The following is a 24,058-nucleotide window of genomic DNA, read 5'->3' as shown; positions in this document are numbered from 1 at the left end:
TCCGCGTTCTCAGCACATGGGGCCCTGAGTTTGATGGCAGGTCAGAAACTAGATTCCCACAAGCTGCAACTAAGAGTTTGCATGCTGCACCGAAATAAAAGAAAGAAAAAGAGAGAGAGAAACAAGCAATTTTATGAAAAAACAAAAGCAGAGATGAAAATATGTAGGTAGACCCTGTGACTTGTAGTGAGCAGCCCAGTTTTTCTCAGCTGTTTATGCAGACTTGCACAGATCAGTCCTTGGATAACGCAGTGCAGTTAAAATTCCACAGAAATAGCAGCTCTGGGACTTTTATAAATGGAAGGAAGGGAAGGAGGGAAAATAGGCCAAAGGTGAGGCCTGTGTTTCCGCCTCTTTGATTTGCGGGTGGAGATGAACTTGGGAAGGTGGTGTCATCCACGTGCTGTCTGAAGGAAAGGTGGGCTCACCTTGCCCATCCCACACTCTCGTCCCCCACCCAACTGCCACCTCCTTGCTGTTCACGGACCCTCTCCTGGTCCTGTTCAGTGCATGTAAACGGCTTGCAACAAGGACCCAGGTCTCGTGACTCCATGAGCTCGAGGCCAGGCAGCTGAGTCCCAGGGTCTGCCCTGGGCCGTGGACCCCAGTGCTGCTTTGTCCTGGAAGCTGGAGCCCTTGCTGGGGGCTGGTGTGGTGCCGGGTGTGTGTGTGTGTGTGTTTGTGTGTGTGTGTCAGGGTGGGGAGTGGGGGTAAAGTCCCAGGGTGGCAGCAGCCTTAGCTTCTACCTGTTTACATGGTGATGTTGTATTTTCAGAGTTTTGGATCGGCGATTTACAGCTCTGGTTCCGAACGACACTTCAAGTACCTTCCAAAGATCTTCAGTTTGGAGGTTAGCTGGCGCTCACGGGTGACCTCGCGTCCTGTTACGTGTTCTCCTTGGAGATGTGTGGAGGGCACACTGCCGCAGAGGGTCTCCAAGTGGGGGGCTGGTCCTCCCTTTCATGCTGTTCTGGGGCTGCTCACCAAATAGTTCATGCTGTTCTTTCCCAAACTGGGGCGTGCCGGATTCCCAGCACGATAGAAACTGAGCTTTTTCTTATCGAGGAAGCGTCTTCCTTTTCTTCTGCCGCCTGAGAGCTGCTCTTAGCCACTCTGCTGACTTAGCGAGGCCCCCAGCAGCCCACCTGCCAGCTGCCCTCCCGGGTGGGAGCTGCAGTCGGCGTCTCACTCGGCAGGCTGGCTCAGTGAGCCCGCTGGGCGTCAGGCAGGGAATGGAGACTCGGGGCTTTGCTCAGTGGTCTAGGCTGTAAAGGAAGCGTGGTGGCAGGGTCCCTCCAGGAAGGTGCAGAGAAGACCTTTTCACCTGACCTCGTTCTGTGTTCCATGCTAGATTTTTGGATGTTTTGCTCTGACTGAAGTAAGTCATGGGAGTAACACCAAGGCCATACGCACGACCGCTCACTACGACCCCAGCACCCAGGTAGGTGATGCCCGCCCTTCTGTCTCCTGGCTTCAAGCATGTGAAACATGGTGTTGTCACATAATTAGAGCAAAAAACCTGGCTCCTGCCTCAGTGCACGCCGAGATCCGTCACGCTGTGAACAGTAGAGCTTAGGAGATAAAGGTTGTGAGCGGTGAAACCGCTGTGGTTGGACTTGGGTAGGATGTGAGCATGCACAGGCTGTCTTTTTATAAAATCTGTTTGTTGACCAGGTTTGTTTGGTGTGTGATTAGTGAGCAGTGCCAGCTGCTCGTGCTTTATGGGGCAGACAGTAAGGAAGGTTCGCCTTGAGCCTCGTCCCTCTCTAGCGGCCTGTCTGGGCCCAGGCTCTCTGGACAGCAGCCCAGCCCCTCTGGTCCTGGGGCCGCTCCTGCACCTGTGGACTCTCCGTGGCACCTGTGTGGTTGGCCCCGCTCCCCGCACTGTGCGTTGACGGCTGCTCTGTGCGGGCTCGCTCCTTAGTGCCATGGGGACCCGGCAGTCCTCGGGGAGGGTTTTCTAGAGGAGGCCCTTCGGTCGGACCCAGCAGTCTTTGGGGAGGGAGCGCGTGCTCCAGAGGAGGCCCGTCTGTGAGCAGACAGGGGCGTGGCATGTCGGCTGGTCTGTGCTGTGGAGGGCAGCGGGGTCAGGGGAGAGGGCAGAGCGTGTGGGGGACCCGTGGCCTCTGCCGCTCCTTGACCCCCACGTCTCCCAGTCACATCCTCCTGCCCCTTCCTCACGGGTCCAGGACCTGCAGCCCTTCCCCCGTCTGGTCCGTGTGGTTTGGCCGAGTTGCGTGCAGCAGGGTGAAGCCCTGCCCCGTGTGTCTGCTCACTGTGAGTTTATTCATGGGCCAGGTGGGCTGTGTGTGCTGGGGGCACTGTGGGCAGGGGGCTCAAGAGGATGAACCTGAGAAGCCCCTGGAAGAACAGGGGCAGTGGGGGTGCAGGTCGCTGTGGGGGTGCAGGTCGCAGTGGGCACCCTGCAGGCTGCTGGTGGCACCTGGGAGCAGAGGCGAGGGTCCGCCACACCCCAGGGGCTGAAAGCAAGCCGTGTGGCCTCTTGGTATGCTTGATGTTCAGTGGCTCAGTCGTGTCCGACTCTGTGACCGCATGGACTGCAGCACGCCCGGCCTCCCTATCCATCACCAACTCCCGGAGCTTGCTCAAACTCATGTCCATTGAGTCAGTGATGCCATCCAACCATCTTGTCCTCTGTTGTCCCCTTCTCCTCCCACCTTCAGTCTTTCCCAGCATCAGGGTCTTTTCCAACGAGCCAGCTCTTCCCATCAGGTGGCCAAAGTATTGGAGCTTCAGCTTCAGCTTCAGCATCAGTCCTTCCAATGAGTATTCAGGGTTGATTTCCCTTAAGGTTGACTGCCTTGATCTCCTTGCAGTTCAAGGGACTGTTGTTTAAGCCACGAGATAGCTTTATATGCACCCAGGTCTTTCTGGCTCTCAGCCCTTCTTTTCGCTCAGCTCCCTGGTGTCCCTGGGCTCTCAGTGCTGGGCTGGGGGACAGGGAGGCCCTTTCTGACTCTGCAGAGGGAGGGTGGTAGCTCCGTGGCCTCGGGGCCTGGGCGAAACTCAGTTACCTTCGAGGCTGTTGTTTCTTTCTTCCTCTTGACGTTAGTCCTTAAATGAAGATCAGCTGAGGTTAGGAGCCCCGAGCCTCCCGCAGGGTGTTTGTTGAGCATGCTACTGTGTACTCAACACTGCTGCAAGACAGCTGGCATCTAACACGCCGGTGGGACTCTTAGGCTGGAGGGGAGACGCAGTCCCATCACCAGCGCGGAAAAATTGGCTATGCCAGGGGCTGTGGGGCAGGGATGGGGTGGGACCAGCGTGACCGATCCCGTCTGGGAGTGTCACTACCTGATGTCACTTCTGTCGAGTGACAAGAAGGAGATGCATCGTGTCGATGGGGAGGAGAGAGCAGTGGTGTGCGCTCAAGGGAGCCAGCCGGCTGGGTGACGCCCACAAGCAGGTGGGACCTCCCCGGGGGCAGGCCCCAGCCCTGCTTAACCCTCTGCCCCCTGCTGCCTCCCCAGGCCCCGGGCCGTGTCCTCAGGGGACCTGTCCCCTCCTGTGTGCTCCTTCTTCAATCCCTGCGCTCATCCACCCTGTGCTCCTGGACTCCTGGGGAGCTTGTCGGGGGACAGACAGGGTGGGCGAAGGAGCCGAACTTGGCAAATTGGCAGTGGGTGGGGGATTTAGGCTGGCGTGAAGCCGAGGAGGGGACCCCCCTGCCCCGATCTGTGCTTGGGGAAGGCTCACTGAACGGGTGCCAGTCTGCTTGGGGAAGGCTCGCTGAACGGGTGGACTCTACTGGGGTGCTGGCAGCTTGCAGAGTGCTTTAGTGTGTTTTACTCTTTGCCGTGTTGGTCATCATCTTTAAGTCATAAGACCCAGGATGTGCTTTTTTTTTTTTTAATGAGGCTCCCCTTGCCACTCAGGAAATAACCTTCCTCCATCAGTTCTTATTCATACCTCCAAGGTTTCGAACAGAGGAGAGACTGAATGTGTCAAAGAGGTGAAGACCCCAGTGTGCATTGGTCTCTAACGTCCATTTTTTTCCCTCGTGCAGGAATTCATCATCCATTCCCCCGATTTTGAAGCTGCCAAGTTCTGGGTTGGCAACATGGGCAAGACCGCTACCCACGCAGTGGTGTATGCTCAGCTGTACACGCCGGGGGGCCAGTGCCACGGGCTGCACCCCTTTGTCGTGCAGGTAGGGGCAGGTTTCATCCCTGAGGTGGGGAGGTCTGGCCACTTCCAGAGGTGTTTTTATCACAGCTGGGGGCAGGGGTGCTTCTGGCATTTCAGGGTGCAGACGCCTGGTGCATACAGGTCAACCTCCTGGAGCGCACAGGACACCCACCCCCCAGCCCCAGGAAGAATGATCAGTCCCATATGTGAGGTGCTGCTGCTGAGAAACACCAAGTCCAAGCTCATCTTGGGGAGAGCCTCCATCCTGCTGGATGCCAACGCCCAGGCTCTGGCAGCCGGTCTGAGGGGCTCCAGAAGTTCCGAGATGAAGTCTGACTCGGGTTTTCATGGAGCCCCTTCCCAGGTCACAAACAGAGCTCTGGCTGTTGGGGGTGCGTTCCCCACTGCCCAGGGTGGCTGCAGTGTCCACAGACCTGGAGCCCCCAAGTTCACCCAGGACCTTTGTGCCTGGGTTGACTGGATACTGAACGAAACCCGGCTCCCGCCATCCCCAAACCCATTCTGACATCTTCATTCTCTGAAACTACTCTGACCGTGGGGAGGCTCTCTCGAGAGAAGAATTCGTGTCACATACAAAGGCTTCCCAGGTGGTGCAGCGGTAAGGGATTTGCCTGCCAGCACAGGAGACGCAGGTTGGATCCCTGGGTCGGGAAGAAATGGCAACCCACTCCATTATCCTTGGCTGGAAAATTCCAAGGACAGAGGAGCCCGGCAGGCTATACAGTCCGAGGGGACGCAACTCAACACGCACGGCTAGCCACGAGAAAGGGAACCGTTGGTGGCGCGGAGCGTGTTCATGCTGTCCTACTGTCCTAGTTTCAGAGCATCTCCTCCTTAGAAGCCCCACACCCATGCAGCACGCCCTCCCTGCCACCCCCTGCCCAGGCCTGGCAGTTGCTTGGCTGCTTTCTGCCTCTGCCGGACGTTCTGTATGAAAGGAGTCACACGCTGTGTGACCCTCTCTGTCCGGCCTCGTCCCCTTCGCCGGTGTTTGAAGCTCACCCACGTTGCGGCCTGTCCCAGAACCCCCTTCCTTTCTGGGGCTGAACGATCCACTGTGTGGCTGGTCCACAGTTTGTGTCTCCGTTCTTCCTTTCCTGGACGTTACGCAGGCTGCGTCACCTTTTGGCTGTTGGGCGTGGTGTTACCGTCAACGTTCATGAGCACTGTCTGTCTGTACATGGGTCCTCAGCTTTTTGGGGGGTTTGTACCCAGCAGAATTGCAGGGTTTTATGGTCACCCTGTGTTGAACTTTTTATCGAATCCCATACTGGTTGCCAGCATTTTACACAACCCCCCAGCAGGGCTGAGGGGTCTAGTTTTTCCACATCCTCACCAGCACAGGTCATTATCCGCTTTTTTTTTTTTTCTGTAACCATCCTAGAGGTTGTGAAGCAGTATCTGGTTGTGGTTTTGATTTGCATTTCCTTAATAACCAATGGTGTGGACTGCCAGGGTCCAGCCCGGGTGGAACCAGGGAATTCGAAGCGGGGACAGAGTCGGCGAGGAAAAACTTATTTATTTAGAAATATAAAGAGAGATTAGGAAAGAATAGTGTAGTAGGAAAATTAGTGGAGAAAAGAGGCTGAATAACTTGGTTTACGTGGAAAGCTAATCAAGTTTCAAGACAAGAAACTTGCACCACCTACGTAGGCCACCGGCGCCTGCTTGAATAGTGGAGGGTGCCCTGCCTTGGGCTCCCTCTCACGTGGGTCTTAGAAGCCAGGGCAAGTAAGTAGACATGGCGAGCCTCCACACTCCAGATGGGAAATCAGCCAGAAAAGAAAAGAAGGAGAAAAGACCACACGGGGGAAACCAGTCTTTCCAGTGACTGGTCCATCCTTTATTGTCTGGGAAAGCTTTTTAAACATTTGGTTGTCCATAGAGATCAATGGGTAATACAAAGTTATGCAGCGTCAGCAGCCCTGACTCTTATCGAGACCAGGCTTTCTCTCTGCATACCTAGCTGTAAACACAAGTCTTAGGTGATTTACATCATCTTCTGGCCAGGAGGCCTATTAGCATTTTATGGCCCTTTTCTGATAAGGGTCTGTCAACCAGAAAACTTATTTGCCTTAAAAGTGTTGTTCTTTCTAAAGTCTGGTGCCACTCTCAGAAAGCACTAATTAAGGTTACATTCTTATATAGCAAGGACACAACAATTTATAACAAGGAAAGAGGAGTACAGTGATTTATAACAAAGAGAAAGTTCACTAACTCAAAAGTCTAGTGTTGCTAACATCAAAACTACTATATTCCTTTTTCTATATCCCAATTACATTGATTAATATCTTCCAGGTGCCTAAAAGATAAAGACTGTGGAGGCCTGGCAGCAGTCGTTGACTCAACAATGAAAACCCATTGCCAATATAATTCTTAGCTCTTTAGAAAAGGCTCTATATCTTTAAGATGTTTTAAGCTGCGTGCCTCTCGTGGTTGGGGGGCTGTAAACAATCACAAGTTGTAAAAGTCCGGGGGAACCTGTCAGGCAAGTTAGAGAGCCATCAGAGGGATTTGAGCTGAGACACTCCTTTCATATGCAGGAGACCAATTGGAGCTCTAAGTTAACTCTTTCCAGAGAAAGGTGGTCAGGGATAGCCCCCTGTTATGTCAGAAGAGTGGAAAGCATAGCGTAATAAAGCAGGCAGACTCTGGTTTTGGGGGTAGATGCTCAGGAAAATCCAGGGGTACCCCTGAGGCCTGATCTCAGCCTTTGCCTTTTGCCAGGCCCCCTTCCTCATGACCTTTGCCATGGGCAGGATTCCCCATGCTGGCTCCCATATTTTCACGTTCCAATTGGCCATTTCTGTATCTTCTTGGTAGAAACGTCTGTTGAAATCCTTTGGAACCAAGCAGGGACAGTGAAAGCAAAGGCTGTTTGCTCAGAGCTGGCTGAACTTGTGCTTGGCAGAGACTCAGAGGCAGGTGGAGGACTGCGCAAGCTTCCTAGTGGAGAAGAGGGTGGCTCAGGGTGCCTGATGGGGGCTGGGGACCCAGTGGGAGCTGGGCACGGCTGCCAGAAGAAGGGGCATCCTGGGTGACTGGTCAGGTGGGGCCCGCCTCTGTGTTGGAAGCAGGATGATGATTAGGCCATCAGTTATTGACTGAGTCCTGGCCAGTTGTCTGGGCCTTGCTGTGCAGCTCCCCGGGCTCTGCTGTGGGTCGAAGGTCAGAGTGCTGCTTTTCCACGTGGTCTGATCATTGTCCACATGTGCCTTGAGTCTCTTGGTTCATTTCTTTTCTTTTTTTTTTTTTCTTTACAGTTTAATTGCTCTATGCACTTATTAGCTAATATTAATGGAGCAGAGAGGACAAAAGCTCACAAACATTTCACACATTTCACAAGCTGCATTGCAGGACAAAAAGTGACTAAGAAGGATCAACAGTATCCTAGGGTCTTGGTGGGCACATTCCTGGGGCAGGTGGACCTCTTATCCCTGGTGGAGGGAGTCTCATTCCTGGAGGGGGCATGCCTATTGGCGTCCCACAAGTCGTAGGAAGCCCAACTGGTGGGCCCATGAGTGGTCTGATACCGCGTGGAGGAGCCATAATTCCTGGAGGTGGGGTTGCTCGACCAGCAGGTGTAGGTGCAGCCCCCCGTCCTGGTGGATACTGAGTTGGAGCTCCAGCAATGCTGGCAGCACCAGCAGCTGCTACAGTGCCTCTTCCCTGTGGGGGCATTACCTGTTGAGATGGCCCTCCAACCCCTCAGACAAGGCCTGCTAATCCAGCAGGAGCCTGGGGAATTGGAACACCAGCTGGAACGCCTCTGCCAGCTGCCCGGCCAACCCTAGGGCCCCCTGTAGCTCCAGCAAGTGGTACCGGAGCAATGCCAGTATCTTTGTGGGGGTGGTCCCTCCACAGTCATGGAAACCAAGTTCTCCCCACGCAACACCACCAGACCCAAAACTTGCTTTTCTTCACACTCTGGCTGCTTAGCATTCTTTGGCTTGACCTTCCTGAGCTCATCACCGTCACAGAGGATCAAGTTCACGTGCTTGTCAAAAGCCTTAAAGGTGCCAGTGAAGACACGACCGTCTTGCAGGATGCGTCTCATCCTGTGGTCAGTGTGCTGCAGCGTCTTGCTGCTCTTTCCCACAGTCGTGATTGCTGTTCCACCAAATCCAACGTCCACAGGAAAGTTTCAGGATCCTTAAGACCTAAGGGAAGGCTACAGATAAAGGTATGGCGCAGGTTCTCTTACAGACAGTGCAAGCTGAGGCAGAAGCTTCAAATAGTAGATGGAGCCTTGGTGTTCCGATACTGCTTTAACCACCTCTTGGTGTCTCAGCTAAGAATGCCTGTCTCAGTTCTGCCTGGAAATCCAGCACAGGCACTTGCTGCTGCTGAGAGCGCCCCAGGTACACGTGACACTCGTGGTTGCTCAGTGAGGCTGTCCTACCTTTGACTTGGACTTCCACCTCTGGTACGTGCTGTTCTGTAGTCCGTCTCAAGTGTAAAGGGTCCCTGGCCCGCTCCATTGCGCTGCTGGCCGCTCCTGAGAACACACGGTTCCGCATCGCCGGCTGGCAGACCGTGCCGCGCTCCTCCGCCGCCCAGCACCACCCCGCGGCCTCCGCCTGCGCATGCGCGCACGCCGCCCGGCGCCTTGCGCCCGGACTCCGCTGCGTCTGCGCTGTCTGTTGCTCGGTTCATTTTTAAGTCGGATATTTTTGTTGTTGAGTCACGAGGGTTCTTTAGGCACATTCAGCCTTCTCAGACCGATGATGCGCAAGTATTTCCTCTCATTCTGCAATTAACTTCACTTTCTCAGTATCGTCTTTGGTGCACTAGGGTTTGAATTCCCTGACGTCCAGTTGATCCATTTCCTCCAATGCTCATGCCCTTATTTTTAGTTTATTTTGGCCACACCACTTGGATTGTGGGGTCTCAGTTCCCCGACCGGGGATTGAACCCCGTCCCTCGGCAGCGAACGTGCAGAGTCGTAACTACCAGGAAATTCCTTCGTGTTCTTAGTTTTCGATTTACAGTGATCCCTGGCAGACCGTGTGTATTCTTTGATACCTGAGGCCACTATACCCTGCTTCTGGAGTATAGATTTGTACGTGGAAACTGGACCCGAGGGCAGCGTCTTCCGGCATTTCTGTCTCTTGGACTGTGGAGCTGCGCGTGATGTTCTGAATTCCCTTACGCGTTGCTCTTTAAACCCTCAGTGGGCATTGTCACCCCTCCATCCGGCCCCCGCTCTCTGTGTACCTAGCGTGTCTCCTGTGCGGCCCTGAGGGCAGCGTGAGTCCTGTGCTCATGGAGTTCACCGTCTACTGGGAAAGAGAGGTTGGAACAAGTCATCACAAAAACGGCGCTGATGGTAAAGAACCCGCCTGCCAGTTAAAGAGACGTAGGAGACACGGTTGGATCCCTGGGTCGGGAAGATCCCCTGGAGGAGGGCATGGCAACCCACTCCGGTATTCTTGCCTGGAGAATCCCATGGACAGAGGAGCCTGGCGGGCTACAGCCCACGCAGTCGCGGAGTTGGACACGATTGAGTCACTGAACACAAACCCGCACACACACACACGCTCTATGTCATTAGGTGATGGGTGGAAGAGTATAATTTTTTGAAAATTTAACAGAATTAGTTTAATACATTGTAGTGACTTACACTCTCTAGGTAGTAATACTCGTTTTTCTTTTCTTTTTTTTTTTCTGTAGCAGGAGACAGATTTATTACCTTATGTCCAAGATGTCATCAATTGTAAAATACACAGTTGGTTAGAAAACAGCTTTCTGAGAGAGAGCGGGGAAAAAAGCAGCCTCTGTAATGGACCCATCAGTTTTATGACATATTCTGATTCATTAAAATGCGAGCAAGTGTATGTCTTGCAGTGCAGGAAATCGTCATGATAGTGCTGGTTCCCACTTGTAAAGCCTCTGCTGGGTGCCAGGCCCCTCCTGAGCTGTTTCGCCAAGTCCCTGACTTGTTGGGTCACCCAGAGGCAGACGTTAGTTCCTGTCCATGCTAGGAAAGAGAATGGGGAGGGGTCCAGTCACTCTCCCAAGGCCACACAATCAGGAAGTAGGGCTTGGAAGGCAAAATGCTTTCCCCTGTCAATAGCTTGTTCTACAGGCTAAGGATTCAGAGGTGAGTTCTCTCTGGAAGAACGGTTTGTGCTTGCAATGCTTGGAATATATCCTGACTCTTGGCAGGAGGACCAGGAAGGGCAAAGGTAACACAGCCTGATCAGGCTGTCATCTGATCAGGCTCCAAATACTAGACCTTAGTGGTAAGATGATAACTGGAGAGAGCATTACTCAACGTCCAGAGAGAGGGGAGCCAAGATATGAGTCAGGCTTAACCCAGCCCCTTGCTGGGGGCGGGGGGTGGGCACCAGCCACCAGGCCCCTTCCAGGCTCGTGGATGCTGCCGCAGGCTTTCATCCTGGAGGCCATCCTGTGTCTTCCTCAAGGTCATCCTATGTCTTTGACTTTGACTCTTTGCTAAAGAAGTAGACACCTTTGGAGAAGAACTGAGTTTTTCCCAAAGCCTTTCTTAAAGAGGGAGAGAGGTTCTGATCCATCGTCACGAGCCAGCTAGCAGTCATTTAGTGCTGGAACATGTCATAAAGCAGCAAGTTGGGTGTTTGGTTAGTGGTCCAAGAGAGTCCCCCTGTGCCTGACTGTGGGGCTGGACGTCTTGCTCTGTGAACTGTGGATGTGGCCCACCCTCTGCCGTCACCCCAGGGCAGCCCCTCTCAGGAGCCCGTCTTGACCCCTGACTCCTGACCACGAGGCTCCCGGGCTGTCTGTCTGCCTGCCTGCCCGTCTGTCTAGCTGTTGTGTTTGGGGGAGACAGTCAAACCCACATCAGTGGATTCCCAACATAGCACAGCTTTTTGGAAGGGTGGTGGCAGGGATATGGACAAAGCAGGGGTGGGGCCGGGCAGGATGGGGCTGGGAGTGGGTGGGTTTGTGAAAGAGATGCCCTCCCTGGACCTAACTAGAAGGAGCTCACAGAGAAACTGCCAGAGGAGGACTGAGCTCGGTCTTGACTGAAAGCTTTTTGGACAGTGGCCGAGACAGCATCGTGGGGAGGGGGCCCCAAGTCCCCACCTGGATGTCTGCAGGGCTGAAGGTTGTGGTGGCAGGGTGCCGGCTGCTGTGGCTTTTGGGGCCCAGGGCAGGAAGGGCGGCTGGCTCGGGGCCCTGGGGCTCCAGCTCCCGTCCCGCCCTCGTTGCCCTGCTGTACCCTTTGGCAGGATCAGAGCCTCAGTGATGATGCCAGGCCACCACGATAGCAGCAGCAATGGCCCTGGAAGTCTCTTACACAAAGGCTTCTCCCCTCGTGGTCATGGTCCATGGGGATAAGGCAGTACACCCCGCCGTCCCCCCTGCAAGGGATGGCTGTGGTCATCTTGACCCGCTGCTCAGGGGAGCCCTGCACACCAGCTGCCTCCCACGAGCACCACAGCCACAACACTTCTTTTTCTTTGATTAAAAAAGACGTTTAAAATTGAGGTATAATCGATTTACAGTGTTTTATTGTTACAACCATATTAGTTTCAGGTGTATGACACAGTGATTCAAAATTTATAGATTATATTCCATTTAAAGTTATTCAAGGTCATGGGCTTCCTTGATAGCTCAGTTGGTAAAGAATCCACCTGCCATGCAGGAGACCTGGGTTCGATTCTTGGGTTGGGAAGATCCGCTGGAGAAGGGCTAGGCTACCCACCCCAGTATTCTTGGACTTCCCTGGTGGCTCAGCTGGTAAAGAATCCGCCTGTAATGCGGGAGATCTGGGTTCCCTCCCTGGGTTGTGAAGATCCCTTGGAGAAGAGAGAGGCTACCCACTCCAGTATTCTGGCCTGGAGAATCCCATGGACTTATGTATAGTCCATGGGATTGCAAAGTGTCAGACACGGCTGAGCAACTTTCAGGAGTTATTATAAAATACTGGCTCTAACCCTGTGCTGTGCAGCGTCTCCTTGTGGCCTGCTTACTTTCTGTGGAGCAGCATGTACCCGAGGGTGTGCTTTATTGTAGGTATGTTGTATCTTATGAGATTGACAGTCTCCAGTTATTGTGGGAAATGTTATATGTACATCAGTTCAGTTCAGTTGCTCAGTCGTGTCTGACTCTTTGCAACCCCATGAACTGCAGCATGCCAGGCCTCCCTGTCCATCACCAACTCCAGAGTTCACTCAAACTCATGTCCATCGAGTCAGTGATGCCATCCGGCCATCTCATCCTCTGACATCCCCTTCTCCTGCCTTCAATCTCTCCCAGCATCAGGGTCCTTTCAAATGAGTCAGCTCTTCGCATCAGGTGGCCAAAGTATTGGAGTTTCAGCTTCAACATCAGTCCTTCCAATGAACACCCAGGACTGATCTCTTTTAGGACTGGTTGGATCTCCTTGCAGTCTAAAGGACTCTCAAGAGTCTTCTCCAACACCACAGTTCAAAAGCATCAATTCTTTGGCGCTCAGCTTTCTTCGCAGTCCAACTCTCACGTCCATACATGACCACTGGAAAAACCATAGCCTTGACTAGACGGACCTTTGTTGGCAAAGTAATGTCTCTGCTTTTTAATATGCTGTCTAGGTTGGTCATAACTTTCCTTCCAAGGAGTAAGTGTCTTTTAATTTCATGGCTGCAGTCAACCATCTGCAGTGATTTTAGAGCCCAGAAAAATAAAGTCAGCTACTGTTTCCACTGTTTCCCATCTATTTGCCATGAAGTGATGGGACCGGATGCCACGATCTTCATTTTCTGAATGTTGAGCTTTAAAGCCAGCTTTTTCACTCTCCTTTTTCACTTTCCTCAAGAGGCTCTTTAGTTCTTCTTCACTTTCTGCCATAAGGGTGGTCTCATCTGCATATCTGAGGTTATTGATATTTCTCCCGGCAATCTTGATTCCAGCTTGTGCTTCCTCCAGCCCAGCGTTTCTCATGATGTACTCTGCATATAAGTTAAATATATGTACATTGATACAATTACATGTGTTTGAGAGGAGGATACAGTTGCCTAATTCTGCTCTTGACTTTAGTGAGTGTCCTTTCCTTGGTTCCGGAGGTTAACGTGAAGTCTGTAGGGACTTTGTTATTTATTTGTAGATGAAGTGAAAACTGGCATCAGCAGTAGTTTTCTGTTTGATTCCTTAAAAATCAGTAACTGATTTTTAAAATTCAGTCTCTATCTTTTTAAAACTATTGTCTATAAGAGTTTTAAAAATAATTTTTGTATTTTTAATTTTCTTCTATTTTTTTTAGCTGTCTGCACTGTTTGTGGGCCCTTAATTTCCCAACCAGGGACATAACCCATGCCCGGTCCAGCGAAAGCACAGAGTCCCAACATTGGACCCCCAGGGAATTCCCAAGATTTTTTTAAGAGTTTTTATCTGAACCTTTACTGAGCCTTATTGCTTGTCACTAACATTCTATTTCATTTTAATTATCAGGATTATAAAGTTCAAGGAAGATAACTAACTGTTCCACTGAAGTAAACAGAAACTAGCAATTCATACAAACAGCTAAATTCGAAACAGTGCAAATTCAGTGCTTCTTTAATGCAGATTTTTTCCCAGCCTTGGTGCTTCTGACACTGGGAACAGGTCAGTCTTCCATGCTGCAGGGCTGTCCTGTGCCCTGTGAGGTGTGGGCAGTGTGGCTGGCCTTCACCCAGTAGCGTCTGTGGTAACCCCACTTGTGCCAACCAGAAACGCTGGCTGATGGCCCTTGGTCGGGAGGGGAGGGTGGTGGAGTTGGCCCGGTTGGGAATCACTAAGGGTCTCTGAGAAGGACATTGCATCCCGTCCGCAGAAAGGGCACGCAGTGAGGACCGACTGGCTAGCCATCGCTGTGTGTTTCAGTAACTGTCTTTGTTGGCAGCTCATCTGGGGCCTCCCTGCTGGCTCAGCTAGTAAAGAATCCGCCTGCAGTGCAGGAGACCCCGGTCTGATTCCTGGGTCGGGAAGGTCCACTGGAGAAGGGCTAGGCTACCCACTCCAGTATTCTTGGGCTTCCCTGGTGGCTCAGCTGGTAGAGAATCTGCCTGAAATGTGGGAGACCTGGGTTCGATTTCTGGGTTGGGAAGATCCCCTGGAGATGGGAACAGCTACCCCCTCCAGTATTCTGGCCTGGAGAATTCCATGGACCGTATAGTCCATGGGGTTGCAAAGAGTCGGTCACCACCGAGCGACTTTCACTTTCACCTTTGGGGCAGCGGAAATTTACAAAAATAATCCACACACACGTGCACGGCCCTTTTGTCATTCCCTTAACACCCAGTGGGAAGTCCTGCGTCTAAAGCATGAATGGGGAGTGCCTGGTGTCCTGACACACACTGACCTGTGTCCTGGGGCCATGGTGATCAAGCACAGTGCCACAGGCTAGGGGCCAAGTCAAGGTGTCAGAAAGGCTGCATACTGCCCAGAGGCTGCAAGGGAGGGTCCCCACTGCCTCTGCCAGCTTCCGCTGACCCCCCAATGCTGCGCTGTGGCCGATTCCAACCCGTCTCCACCTCTGTCCGCACGTGGCCCCCTCTCCCCATGTCCTCTCCTCCTCTGACCCTCAGAGAACGCAGGCCATTGGATTCAGGCCCCCGCAGGTAACCAGGGTGGTCTCCTCTCCAGATCCTCTGTCAGTATCTGCAAGGACCCTGCCTCCCAACAGGGCCACATTTCAGTAGGTCAGTTTAACCAATGGCAGCTCCACGCAGGGACCCTGTGGCTCGGTCACAGCAGGGGAGTGGTCTTGGACATTTTCATCTGCTTTTCCATGTGGCCCTCACCACTGCCATCTGTCTTTTTGTGTGTGTGTGTGTGTGTGGTCTGTGCAGATTCGGGACCCAAAGACCCTTCTTCCCATGCCGGGGGTGATGGTCGGCGACATTGGGAAGAAGCTGGGGCAGAACGGCCTGGACAACGGGTGAGTCTGGCCCTTGAACTTGATGGTCGCTCCTCTTGGGCCCTTTCCACGAGGCTGCCCGCTCAGCACCGACCACCCCTGAGCCCCTCAGGCCCCTCAGTGCCGCCCTGCTCCCTGCAAGACGCGCTGCACCTCCGCACTCGGGACTGTGTTGGGAAGGGCCGGGTTCCGCTCCAAGCCCAGCCTCAGGAGCTGTTAAGTGGCCCTGCATGCTGAGTAGTGAACTTGTCCCTGGCAGGTGGCCACTCTAGCTCTCAGCCCGAGACCCCGATGTGCTCCCCTAGACTGGAGCTCAGGCACCCAGCCTGCGCCCACGCCATTCTGTGGGTGAAGCTGGGCGCTGGGTAGTGGGGGCAGTGTGGTCTGAGATGAGACCTGGGCTTGGGGAGCTGGAGGGGCCAGGTGGGCAGGACAGCCATGTCAGGAGGGGCCTTGCAGCCTCCAGGAGGGATTCTCTGGCTCATTCAGGGCACAGATTTGGGAGTGAGATGATTTGGGTTCAGATCCCGGGCCCACCCCTGCCTCTTGGTCTGACCTTCAGCAGCTTTCCCGGCCTGTCCCCTCGCCTGCCTGCTCATCCATGATGTCCTCGTGCTGGGTGCCTCACGTAGCCCTGCCTGGGGCCTGGGCATGTCTTCCCAGCTGTGTGCCACCCGTCGGTGCCCCCTCACCTGAGCGTTCAGGCAGGACTCACCTGCTGTCTCCCAGAAATTCTGGCTGAGATGCTTTGCATCCCTTCTGTTCTCCTAAGATACTTGCTACGTAGGGAAGCAGAGCTGGGAGGTTCCTTAGTCCTGTATCTCACGCTGCATCTTAGGAAGGTCTGTGTACCTGCCGCTTCGCAGGGAGCCAGAAAACAGACAAGCATGCCCGGCGTAGTTGGAACCCTCTGGTTATGCTGACTCTGGTCGTTTTGAATATAAATCAGAGGCGGGTCTTCTCCGAGACAGAAGCTGGAGCAGGCGGTTGGCCTCCCAGCACCCTGAGGGTCCTTTCTGCTGTCCCTCCCCGTAAGTTGGGGAGCTGGTGACCTGGAGAGTGTCTCAAATCTCTGCTCGGACCCTCGGAACAGGTGAGGCTCCAGCCTGTGCCCAAGAAGGGGAGAACCATCGATCTGTTTACTCTGTAGCTAGAGGAGAAGACAGCAGGACGTTGTTAAAAAGCAAAACCAGGCCTGTGCACGCACAAGCCTCCTAACTAATTACCGTCAAGAGCTCTGAGCGCCCCTCTTGCTGGCCTGTGAGAAGACCTGTTAATTACCTGGTGGGGAGGGGGCGTAGCTCCGCCCATCACGGCTTGGTGCAGGTGCATGGGGCCCCTGGTCCTCTGGGAGGTCGGCGGCATCGCGGGGGCCACAAGAGCGGTCGGGGGGGAAGGCCCTGTTGCCTTTTTAGATCCGTGCCCTAGCATGGGGCCCAGAAAGCTTGTGTGTGGTGGCTGTGTCTGCCTGGTCTGTGAGTCCACGTGCAGCCTGGCGGCGGGAGGTGACCCTCCAGCCGTGAACAAGTGCTACCGGGTCACTGCAGTCTGTGGATGTTATCAGGCGGGCTCACAGGCTCCCAGTCCCCATACGTTTTGGTTTTTACAAGTTAGAACCTTTAACCTTGTTTTGGGACATCAGTGAAAATCTCTGCACTTGGTTCCCACCACCCTCCCAAGTCATCTCCTGTTTTAAAGACTGAGTACTGTGTCTTCAACAGCCTCCTCGCACTGACCCCCCGCCCCCCGCCCAGGAGACACAGTCACACCGACATAGCAAAAAAAAAAGTGAAAGTGTAGTTGTTCAGTCATGTCCGACTCTTTGTGACCCCATGGACTGCAGCCCGCCAGGCTCCTCTGTCCATGGGATTCTCCAGGCAAGAATACTGAAGTGGGTAGCCATGCCCTCCTCCAGAGGATCTTCCCAACCCAGGGACCAAACCTGTGACTGAACCCTGGTGTCCCACACTGCAGGCAGAAGCCTTCCCTCTGGACCACTAAAGCCCTCCTCCAAGTAAATGTGTCACGTGGGAGGAGCGCAGCTCTTAAAAGTCTCAGTCGTGCCAGCCCGGGAACCGCCAGGGGGCAGCATGGTGACCACCCTGAAGCCAGGCCCAGAGTGGCTCCCTGAGACCAGAGGCACTGTTCCGAGGGGAAGCTCGGCAGATGGGACCTGAAGCAGCCTCACCGGGTCCCTGCGTCTTTGAAGGTCCTGTAGCGCCTGGGGCCCCGAGGCCCCCTGCCCCGGGCTGGGGCTGGGATAGGGGCCAGGGGCCCGCCTCGCTGAACATGCCACTGTCCCTGCTGGCCGCGGGGCACGTGCCCAGCAGAGGGCGCCCGGGATGGATCTGAGTCCCTGCTTCCCCCACTTGCCGGATGCTTGCAGGGCAGTGTTGTGATGGAGTGACTTTTTGTCCAGAGACCTCTTGTTTTTTTAAAAAAAAGCAGTAACAGTTTGTAGGTAGATCACAGGAGAACGTGAGTCTGCAGGAAGGCTGTCTAGAAATCAGCGAAGTGAAAGTTGCTCAGTCGTGTCTGACTCTTTGCAACCTCATGGACTATAGAGTCCATGGCGGTTCTCCAGGCCAGAATACTGGAGAGGGTAGCCTTCCCGTTCTCCAGGGATCCTCCAACCCAGAGATCAAACCCAGGTCTCCTGCATTGCCCGTGGACTCTTTTTTTTTTTAAATTATTTATTTTAATTGGAGGCTAATTACTTTACAATATTGTGGTTTTTGCCACACACTGACATGAATCAGCCACGGGTGTACATGTGTCCCCTGCCCCGAACCCCCCTCCCACCTTCCTCCCCATCCCATCCCTCTGGGTCGTCCCAGTGCACCGGCTTTGAGTGCCCTGTTTCACGCACTGAACTTGGACTGGTGATCTGTTTCACATATGGTAATATACATGTTTCAATGCTATTCTCTCAAATCATCCCACCCGCCCCTTCTCCCACAGAGTCCAAAAGTCTGTTCTTTACATCTGTGTCTCTTTTGCTGTCTCTCATGTAGGGTCATCATTACCGTCTTTCTAAATTCCATATGTATGCGTTAATATACTGTATTGGTGTTTCTCTTTCTGACTTAGTTCACTCTGTATAATAGGCTCCAGTTTCATCCACCTCATTACAACTGACTCAAATGCAGGCGGCTTCTTTACCAGCTGAGCCACCAGGGAAGCCCAAGAATACTGGAGTGGGTAGCCTATCCCTTCGCCAGGGGATCTTCCCAACCCAGGAATCAAACCGGGGTCTGCCGCATTGCAGGCGAATTCTTTACCAGCTGAGCCACGAGGCAAGCCCGTCTAGAAATCAGAGGCAGGTGTAAATTATGTGGGTTACTTTTAGTCAAATAAATCTGAAAGCAAGATAGTAAGGAGCCCTCGGGTGAGCCGTTAAGCCTCACCTTCAAGATGGGTGGCAGGCATCCTCACACCTGCTCAGTGGCCACTCAGGGAAGCGTCTGGTGGTGGGCAGCGCGCAGGTATGTGCTGAGACCTGCTGGGTATTTTTGGAACCAGGTGAGGCTGGGATGGCGGTGGTGGGAGGCCTCAAGGAGCAAGGAAATTGTTAGGACCTGACGTGGGGGGCCCAGGAGGGAAGGGGTGCAGGGCGGGGAGCCAGACACACTGCCTGTTCACACCCCACTGTCACGCCCGGTGCCCCCACAATGCACGCAGGCGTACACACACACACCCGTGTCCTCCACAGACCCGGGATTCTGGCCCGCAGGCTGGCTGGCATTGACTGTCTGACTCAGAAAAGAATGCGTGAAATTCTGATTTCGGCTAAACCCCAAGCGGCTACTTTTCCAAGTATAAATACGTTCAGCCTGGTTCCGTCCCCCGTGTGGCAGGGGCGGGGGAAGATTTTCCACTCCTTAAAAAGGGCGCTCGGCGTCTACAGCAGCGGACTTGGAAGAGCATCCCGCGGCTTTCCAGTCATGGGCTGGACCGCTCGGGGGGCGTCGGCCCTGCGGCCAGGCCTTCTCAGAATGCAGGGGTCTGAGCCCCACAGACCCCTGCTGTGTGGCCGCCTCCAGGCCAGCGCTTTCAGACGCTCAGACCCGGCCTGTGTTTTGTACACGGGAGGGAGACCCCTCGCCTGGATGCTGGTGGAGGCCTCGGGGCCTGACGTGCAGAATCCTAGTCGAGTCCGAGGCATCTGGGAGGGGCCTCCAGATGCCCCGCCCCCGGGGCTCGACTCCTCCCCAGTAGCATTGGCTGTGTCAGCCCCCGGCCGTCCCTGGAGGCCGTCCCCGGACTTGGGGGTCCGTGCAGACTGTACCAGCTCCCAGGGGACGAAGTCTCACTCCTGGCTGGCTCATCCACAGCCCTAATTGCTTGGTTCCGGCACGTGGCCCCTCATTATAACAGGATGGCTTAGCTCCCACTGAGAGGCAGGATGACTCAGCAAGCGACCTGGATGGGACCACCGTCTCGGGGTGCTGTGGGACCACCCAATGCTCGTCACGGGGAGGGGTGGGGAGGCATGGCAGGCCTCTCAGAGGAGGTGGCAGTGCTCAGAGGAGCCACCTGCCAGTCTGGAGAGGGCCTGGATGGCTTGAAGGTTGCACGCATTTGTAACACGGCGGGGAGCCACGAGGAGCAGGCAGTGGTCCCATCCAGGGACTTACTGCATCCTCCTGTGGGTTTCGATTCTGTTGGTCTCCGGGATCCAGAGTTCTCGTGCCAGGCGTGACCGTTCTGAGCTGAAGTTTGCAGAGGCCTCTGCCCCAGTGTGCAGGACAGCGGCGAGGCGGGGGGTGGAGGGCCGGTGATGAGGTGGGATTTGGAGAGACCAAGGCGGAGACTATTGAGGAAATCAGAAGAGGCACAGACCGTGAGGACGCTGGGTCAGAGGTGGAGGGGAACATGCTGGTTCTGGACGGTGGTGGGGTGCTGTGCACGTCCTGGGGATCTGGGGAGGGGCTGGGGGTGGGCTCGGGGCGAGGAGCCGTCCCCCTTCTCCGAAGGGCGCTGCTCTCCCTCACAGAGCTGCTTCCTGTGGTTCAGTAAGAGAGGTTCCCCGTGGCACTGAAAATGCTTAGAAATCCGATAAGGCGCTATGCTTGTGTGCCTTAAGTCGCGTCCACTTTAGTCCCATCCAACTCTTTGTGACCCCATGGACTGCAGCCCACCAGGCTCCTCTGTCCATGGGATTCTCCAGGCAAGAATACTGAAGTGGGTAGCCATGCCCTCCTCCAGGGGATCTTCCTGACCCAGGGACCAAACCTGTGTCTTTTATGAGTCCCGTATTGGGCTTCCCTTGTGGCTCAGCTGGTAAAGAATCTGCCTGCAATGCGGAAGACCTGGGTTCGATCCCTGGGTCGGGAAGATCCCCTGGAGAAGGAAATGGCAACCCACTCCGGTATCTTTACCTGGAAAATCCCATGGATGGAGGAGCCTGGTGGGCTGCCGTCTATGGGGTTGCTAAGAGTCGTACACGACTGAGTGACTTCACTTTCACTTTCCACTTTCATGCCTTGGAGAAGGCAATGGCACCCCACTCCAGTACTCTCACCTGGAGAATCCCAGGGACGGGGGAGCCTGGTGGGCTGCCGTCTGTGGGGTCGCACAGAGTCGGACACGACTGAAGCGACTCAGCAGCAGCAGCAGCAGCAGCACCACCTGGGAAGCCCAGGGTGCTCCAGCAACTGTTGACATAGACGGTTTGGCGTTTTTGTTTGGCAGTTTCTGCACCACCGAGTACTTTCTACAGCCTTGTCCCCTGAACTACTGCGAGTTAGATTTTCCTTCCTGACAACCATAGAAAACACCTTTGATTACTGACACATGTGCGTGACCCCTGGGGATGTATGTGCAGGCGTGTTCTCCAGCTGCTCAGGGGAGCTGGGCCCTGCGTCTGGAGCCCCGATGGGACGGCTCGTGCTCATGCTTGACTTGCGAGGTCTGAAGCCCAGTTTGCTGGCTCTGCCGCCCCGTGTGGGAGACTCTGGTGCGGGGTCCAAGTGTTAGAGTCAGAGATCCTCACGTTTAGGAAGAAGGTCCTCGTTTCCTGCTGAAGGACCTCATCTGGGCTTGTCCGGCCACGTCGAGGGCGTCCCCTCCCGGCGTAGGAGGAGCCTGTGTGCAGCCCTGAGGCCTGAGCCTGGGGGACGGTGGGGGGTGGCGGTCTCCATCATTACCAACAGACGGCGACCGATTTGTTTCACGCAGAACCCCCCGCTCGCACCACGTCTTCTGTTTAAGCTTTCTCTGGGCAGGCCAGGCTGTGCAGTGGTTAGGACTCCACGTTCTCACTGCTGAAGGCCTGGTGGGTTCAACCCCTGGTCCAGGAAGTAAGATCCCTCAAGCCATGCCGTCCAGCAAACAACAGCAACAACTGCAAAAAATAAAAACGGAATAAAGGCCGCTCTTACAGATAGAAGGTGTGCTGAGATGCCCCGTCTCCACTGTCTTCCCTCCTGCGTTTGCTCTCGGAGTTTTCCTGCCTCTAGGGGGTCATCTCCCCTTCTGAGCTGACCTCCGCTTTGATTTGACCAGGTTTCGGGAGGGGGAGGTGAGCCCCGGGGCCGCCCCCCCTGTTTAACCAGAAGCCATGTCCCCGCACAGGTTCGCCATGTTCCACAAGGTCAGGATTCCACGCCAGGACCTGCTGAACCGCTCAGGAGACGTCACCCCTGAGGGCGCCTACGTCACCCATGTCAAGGTGCCGGAGCCTCCAGGGTTGGGGGGTGTCTGTGGGTGAGGAAGCCGTCCCCTGCAGATCTGCAGGACATGCACCCCACTATGGGGGGAGGAGAGTCGCCAGGGGAGCCGGAGGCCTGTGCGAAACTCTCCAGGCTCAGGTCCTGGCCTCCAAAAGGAAGGGGGTGCCTGCATCCACCGCACCCCTGGGGCCCCAGGCATGACATCTCCCCCTAGTCCTCACCAGCCCCCTGGGGTTACAGCTGGGGAGGCTACCCCCACCAGCGCTGTTCCCCACAGCGGGGAGAGGAAAGGGTTTGCCACTGGGCCGGGCACCTGTAGGGTGACCGTGTCCTCTGGCGTCTGGGATTGACCTCGCCTGGAAGTTCATTGAGGGTGGACACATAGGGGCCTGGCCCTGGGCCCTTTGCAGGCCTGGCCAGGTCAGGGTGGCTGAGCCCTCCTGGTCCTGAACCAACGGCCGGGATGACCCAATGCCATGTGTAGGCTGCTTGGAGCTGAGAGCAGGGCTTGAACGAACATAACAAGTACCTTCCGATCAGGAGAGAGGCTGGAGGTGACAGAGGAGGGCATTCAGAAAAGGAAACTGATATGAAACCCAGGAGCATGGAGGCAGACGAGAGAGCCCAGCGGAGGGGGTCGATCCAGGGCTGAATATCAGTGAAGCAAGTGGCAGGCAGGGATGGAGAGAGCCCAGAGACGGTTTGTAGAAACAGCGGAGACAGGCCTCTAAATTACGGAAGGAAGACTGTCTCGACTCCGGGGGGCTCACACAGAGGGTCAGGGGCTGTCACCCCAGGCTCACCGTCAAGAAATACCAGAACCACAGAGACAAGACCCTGAGCCCTCCCCGGGACAGGAGGCAGAGCGTCTCCCGTGGGATCAAAGCCCCTTTGGCTCTGATTTTCCCCACACGACGCTGCCTGAAAGCAGTCAGGGAGAGGACGCTTCTCACCACGGCCGGAAAGCAACGTACGCGTGCTTTTTCTAAGTGCAGCTAAGCTGCCATTCGTGCACGAGAACACAGTAAATATTCATGGCCAGGGGCTTGGAAGGCTGCCGCACAAATAACCAGAGTGGACACAGTTTAGGAAGAAAAGCTTGAATAATAAAATAAATGAAGCGGGAGAAGCAGCAGGGGTGAGGGAGGCGCACGTGATCGCGTCGTTTGGTGAGACTGTCAGGCCGATGTACCCAAGCGCCGCCGATGGGCCTGAAAGCCAGGCTGCTGCTAGGGACCACAGTGAGCACCTTGAAACTTAGAACAGACTGAAAACAGCTGCACGCAGGCGATTCCCTGCTTTTAAAGCCTGATGCTGGGAGGGATTGAGGGCGGGAGGAGAAGGGGCCCACAGAGGATGCTGGGAGGGATTGAGGGCGGGAGGAGAAGGGGCCCACAGAGGATGCTGGGAGGGATTGAGGGCGGGAGGAGAAGGGGCCCACAGAGGATGAGATGGCTGGGTGGCATCACTGTCTCAATGGACGTGCGTCTGAGTGGACTCAGGGAGTTGGTGATGGTCAGGGAGGCCTGCCGTGCTGCAGTCCATGGGGTCGCAGAGAGTCGGACACGACTGAGCGGCTGAACAGCAGCCACAACAAAAGATCACAGAGGACGGGTGACCGTTCCGATAACTGTCACGGCCCTTGGGATGGTGGCTCCACGGGGAGGCAGGAATCCCGGCAGGGGAGGGCGCCCTTTTTATGAACGAGACGTTGGCGCCAGCTGTGTTCTCCGCCCTCACCTCCAGCCTCGCTCTCGGCGCAGCCGCCTCTGGTCCTTCGTGAGGTCGAGAGCAGGGCTTCCTGCCTCCATGTGGCAGCTCGTAGGTCTGCCCAGATGGCGCGTCTGCCCTGGGCCCCTTCCCTCGTGTGGGCTGGGTGTCCCCCGTACCGTCCCATGATGGGCACGCCGGCCCCCCTGCCGCTCAGCCCTCCTGGCTCCAGGACCCTGGGTCTGGGGTGCCCTGGGGACTGGGCCTGGGGTGTTGAACGAGGACAGGCGCGCCCCTCCACCCCTGTGCCCATCCCCGAGGTGGCCCGCGGTCCTGGGTCCACCGCCACCTGCTCTCCTCCCGCAGAATGTGGGGCAGCGCTTCAGTGAGTCCCTGGGCAGCCTGTCGTCTGGCCGGGTGGCCATCGTGGGCATGTCTGTCGTGAACCTGAAGCTGGCCGTGTCCATCGCTCTGCGTTTCTCGGCCACCAGGCGTCAGTTCGGGCCGACAGACAAGGAGGAGGTCCCGGTGCTGGAGTACCCGATGCAGGTAGGGCGTCTGCGGGCGTGGGCTCGCTGGCTTTCCGTCCTTGTGGCGCCTGCGGGCGCGGGCTCGCTGGCTTTCCGTCCATGTAGCGCCT

At 55.3% G+C, this 24,058-nt stretch overlaps 1 protein-coding gene and 2 pseudogenes across 2 annotated transcripts in view; 1 reads left to right on the top strand and 2 right to left on the bottom strand.

The window, feature by feature from the left end:
• Window positions 1-24,058, top strand: part of ACOX3 (acyl-CoA oxidase 3, pristanoyl) — a 52,631-nt gene that overhangs the window by 4,723 nt on the left and 23,850 nt on the right. For both annotated transcript variants that reach the window (XR_001918220.1, XM_018049794.1), the window contains exons 4-9: window positions 776-850; window positions 1,352-1,441; window positions 4,028-4,171; window positions 14,967-15,055; window positions 21,611-21,707; window positions 23,785-23,967. Coding sequence is in view for 1 of the 2 variants with exons in the window: in XM_018049794.1 (XP_017905283.1) it covers window positions 776-850; window positions 1,352-1,441; window positions 4,028-4,171; window positions 14,967-15,055; window positions 21,611-21,707; window positions 23,785-23,967 (678 nt within the window). In the remaining variant the exon portion in view is untranslated. The remainder of the gene's footprint in view (window positions 1-775; window positions 851-1,351; window positions 1,442-4,027; window positions 4,172-14,966; window positions 15,056-21,610; window positions 21,708-23,784; window positions 23,968-24,058) is intronic.
• LOC102178256 lies at window positions 7,553-8,308 on the bottom strand (annotated as a pseudogene).
• LOC108636238 lies at window positions 8,273-8,705 on the bottom strand (annotated as a pseudogene).

Source organism: Capra hircus, chromosome 6 (genome assembly GCF_001704415.2).
Source record: "Capra hircus breed San Clemente chromosome 6, ASM170441v1, whole genome shotgun sequence".
Classification (NCBI taxonomy): domain Eukaryota; kingdom Metazoa; phylum Chordata; class Mammalia; order Artiodactyla; family Bovidae; genus Capra; species Capra hircus.
This window is presented reverse-complemented; position numbering and strand designations above follow the sequence as displayed.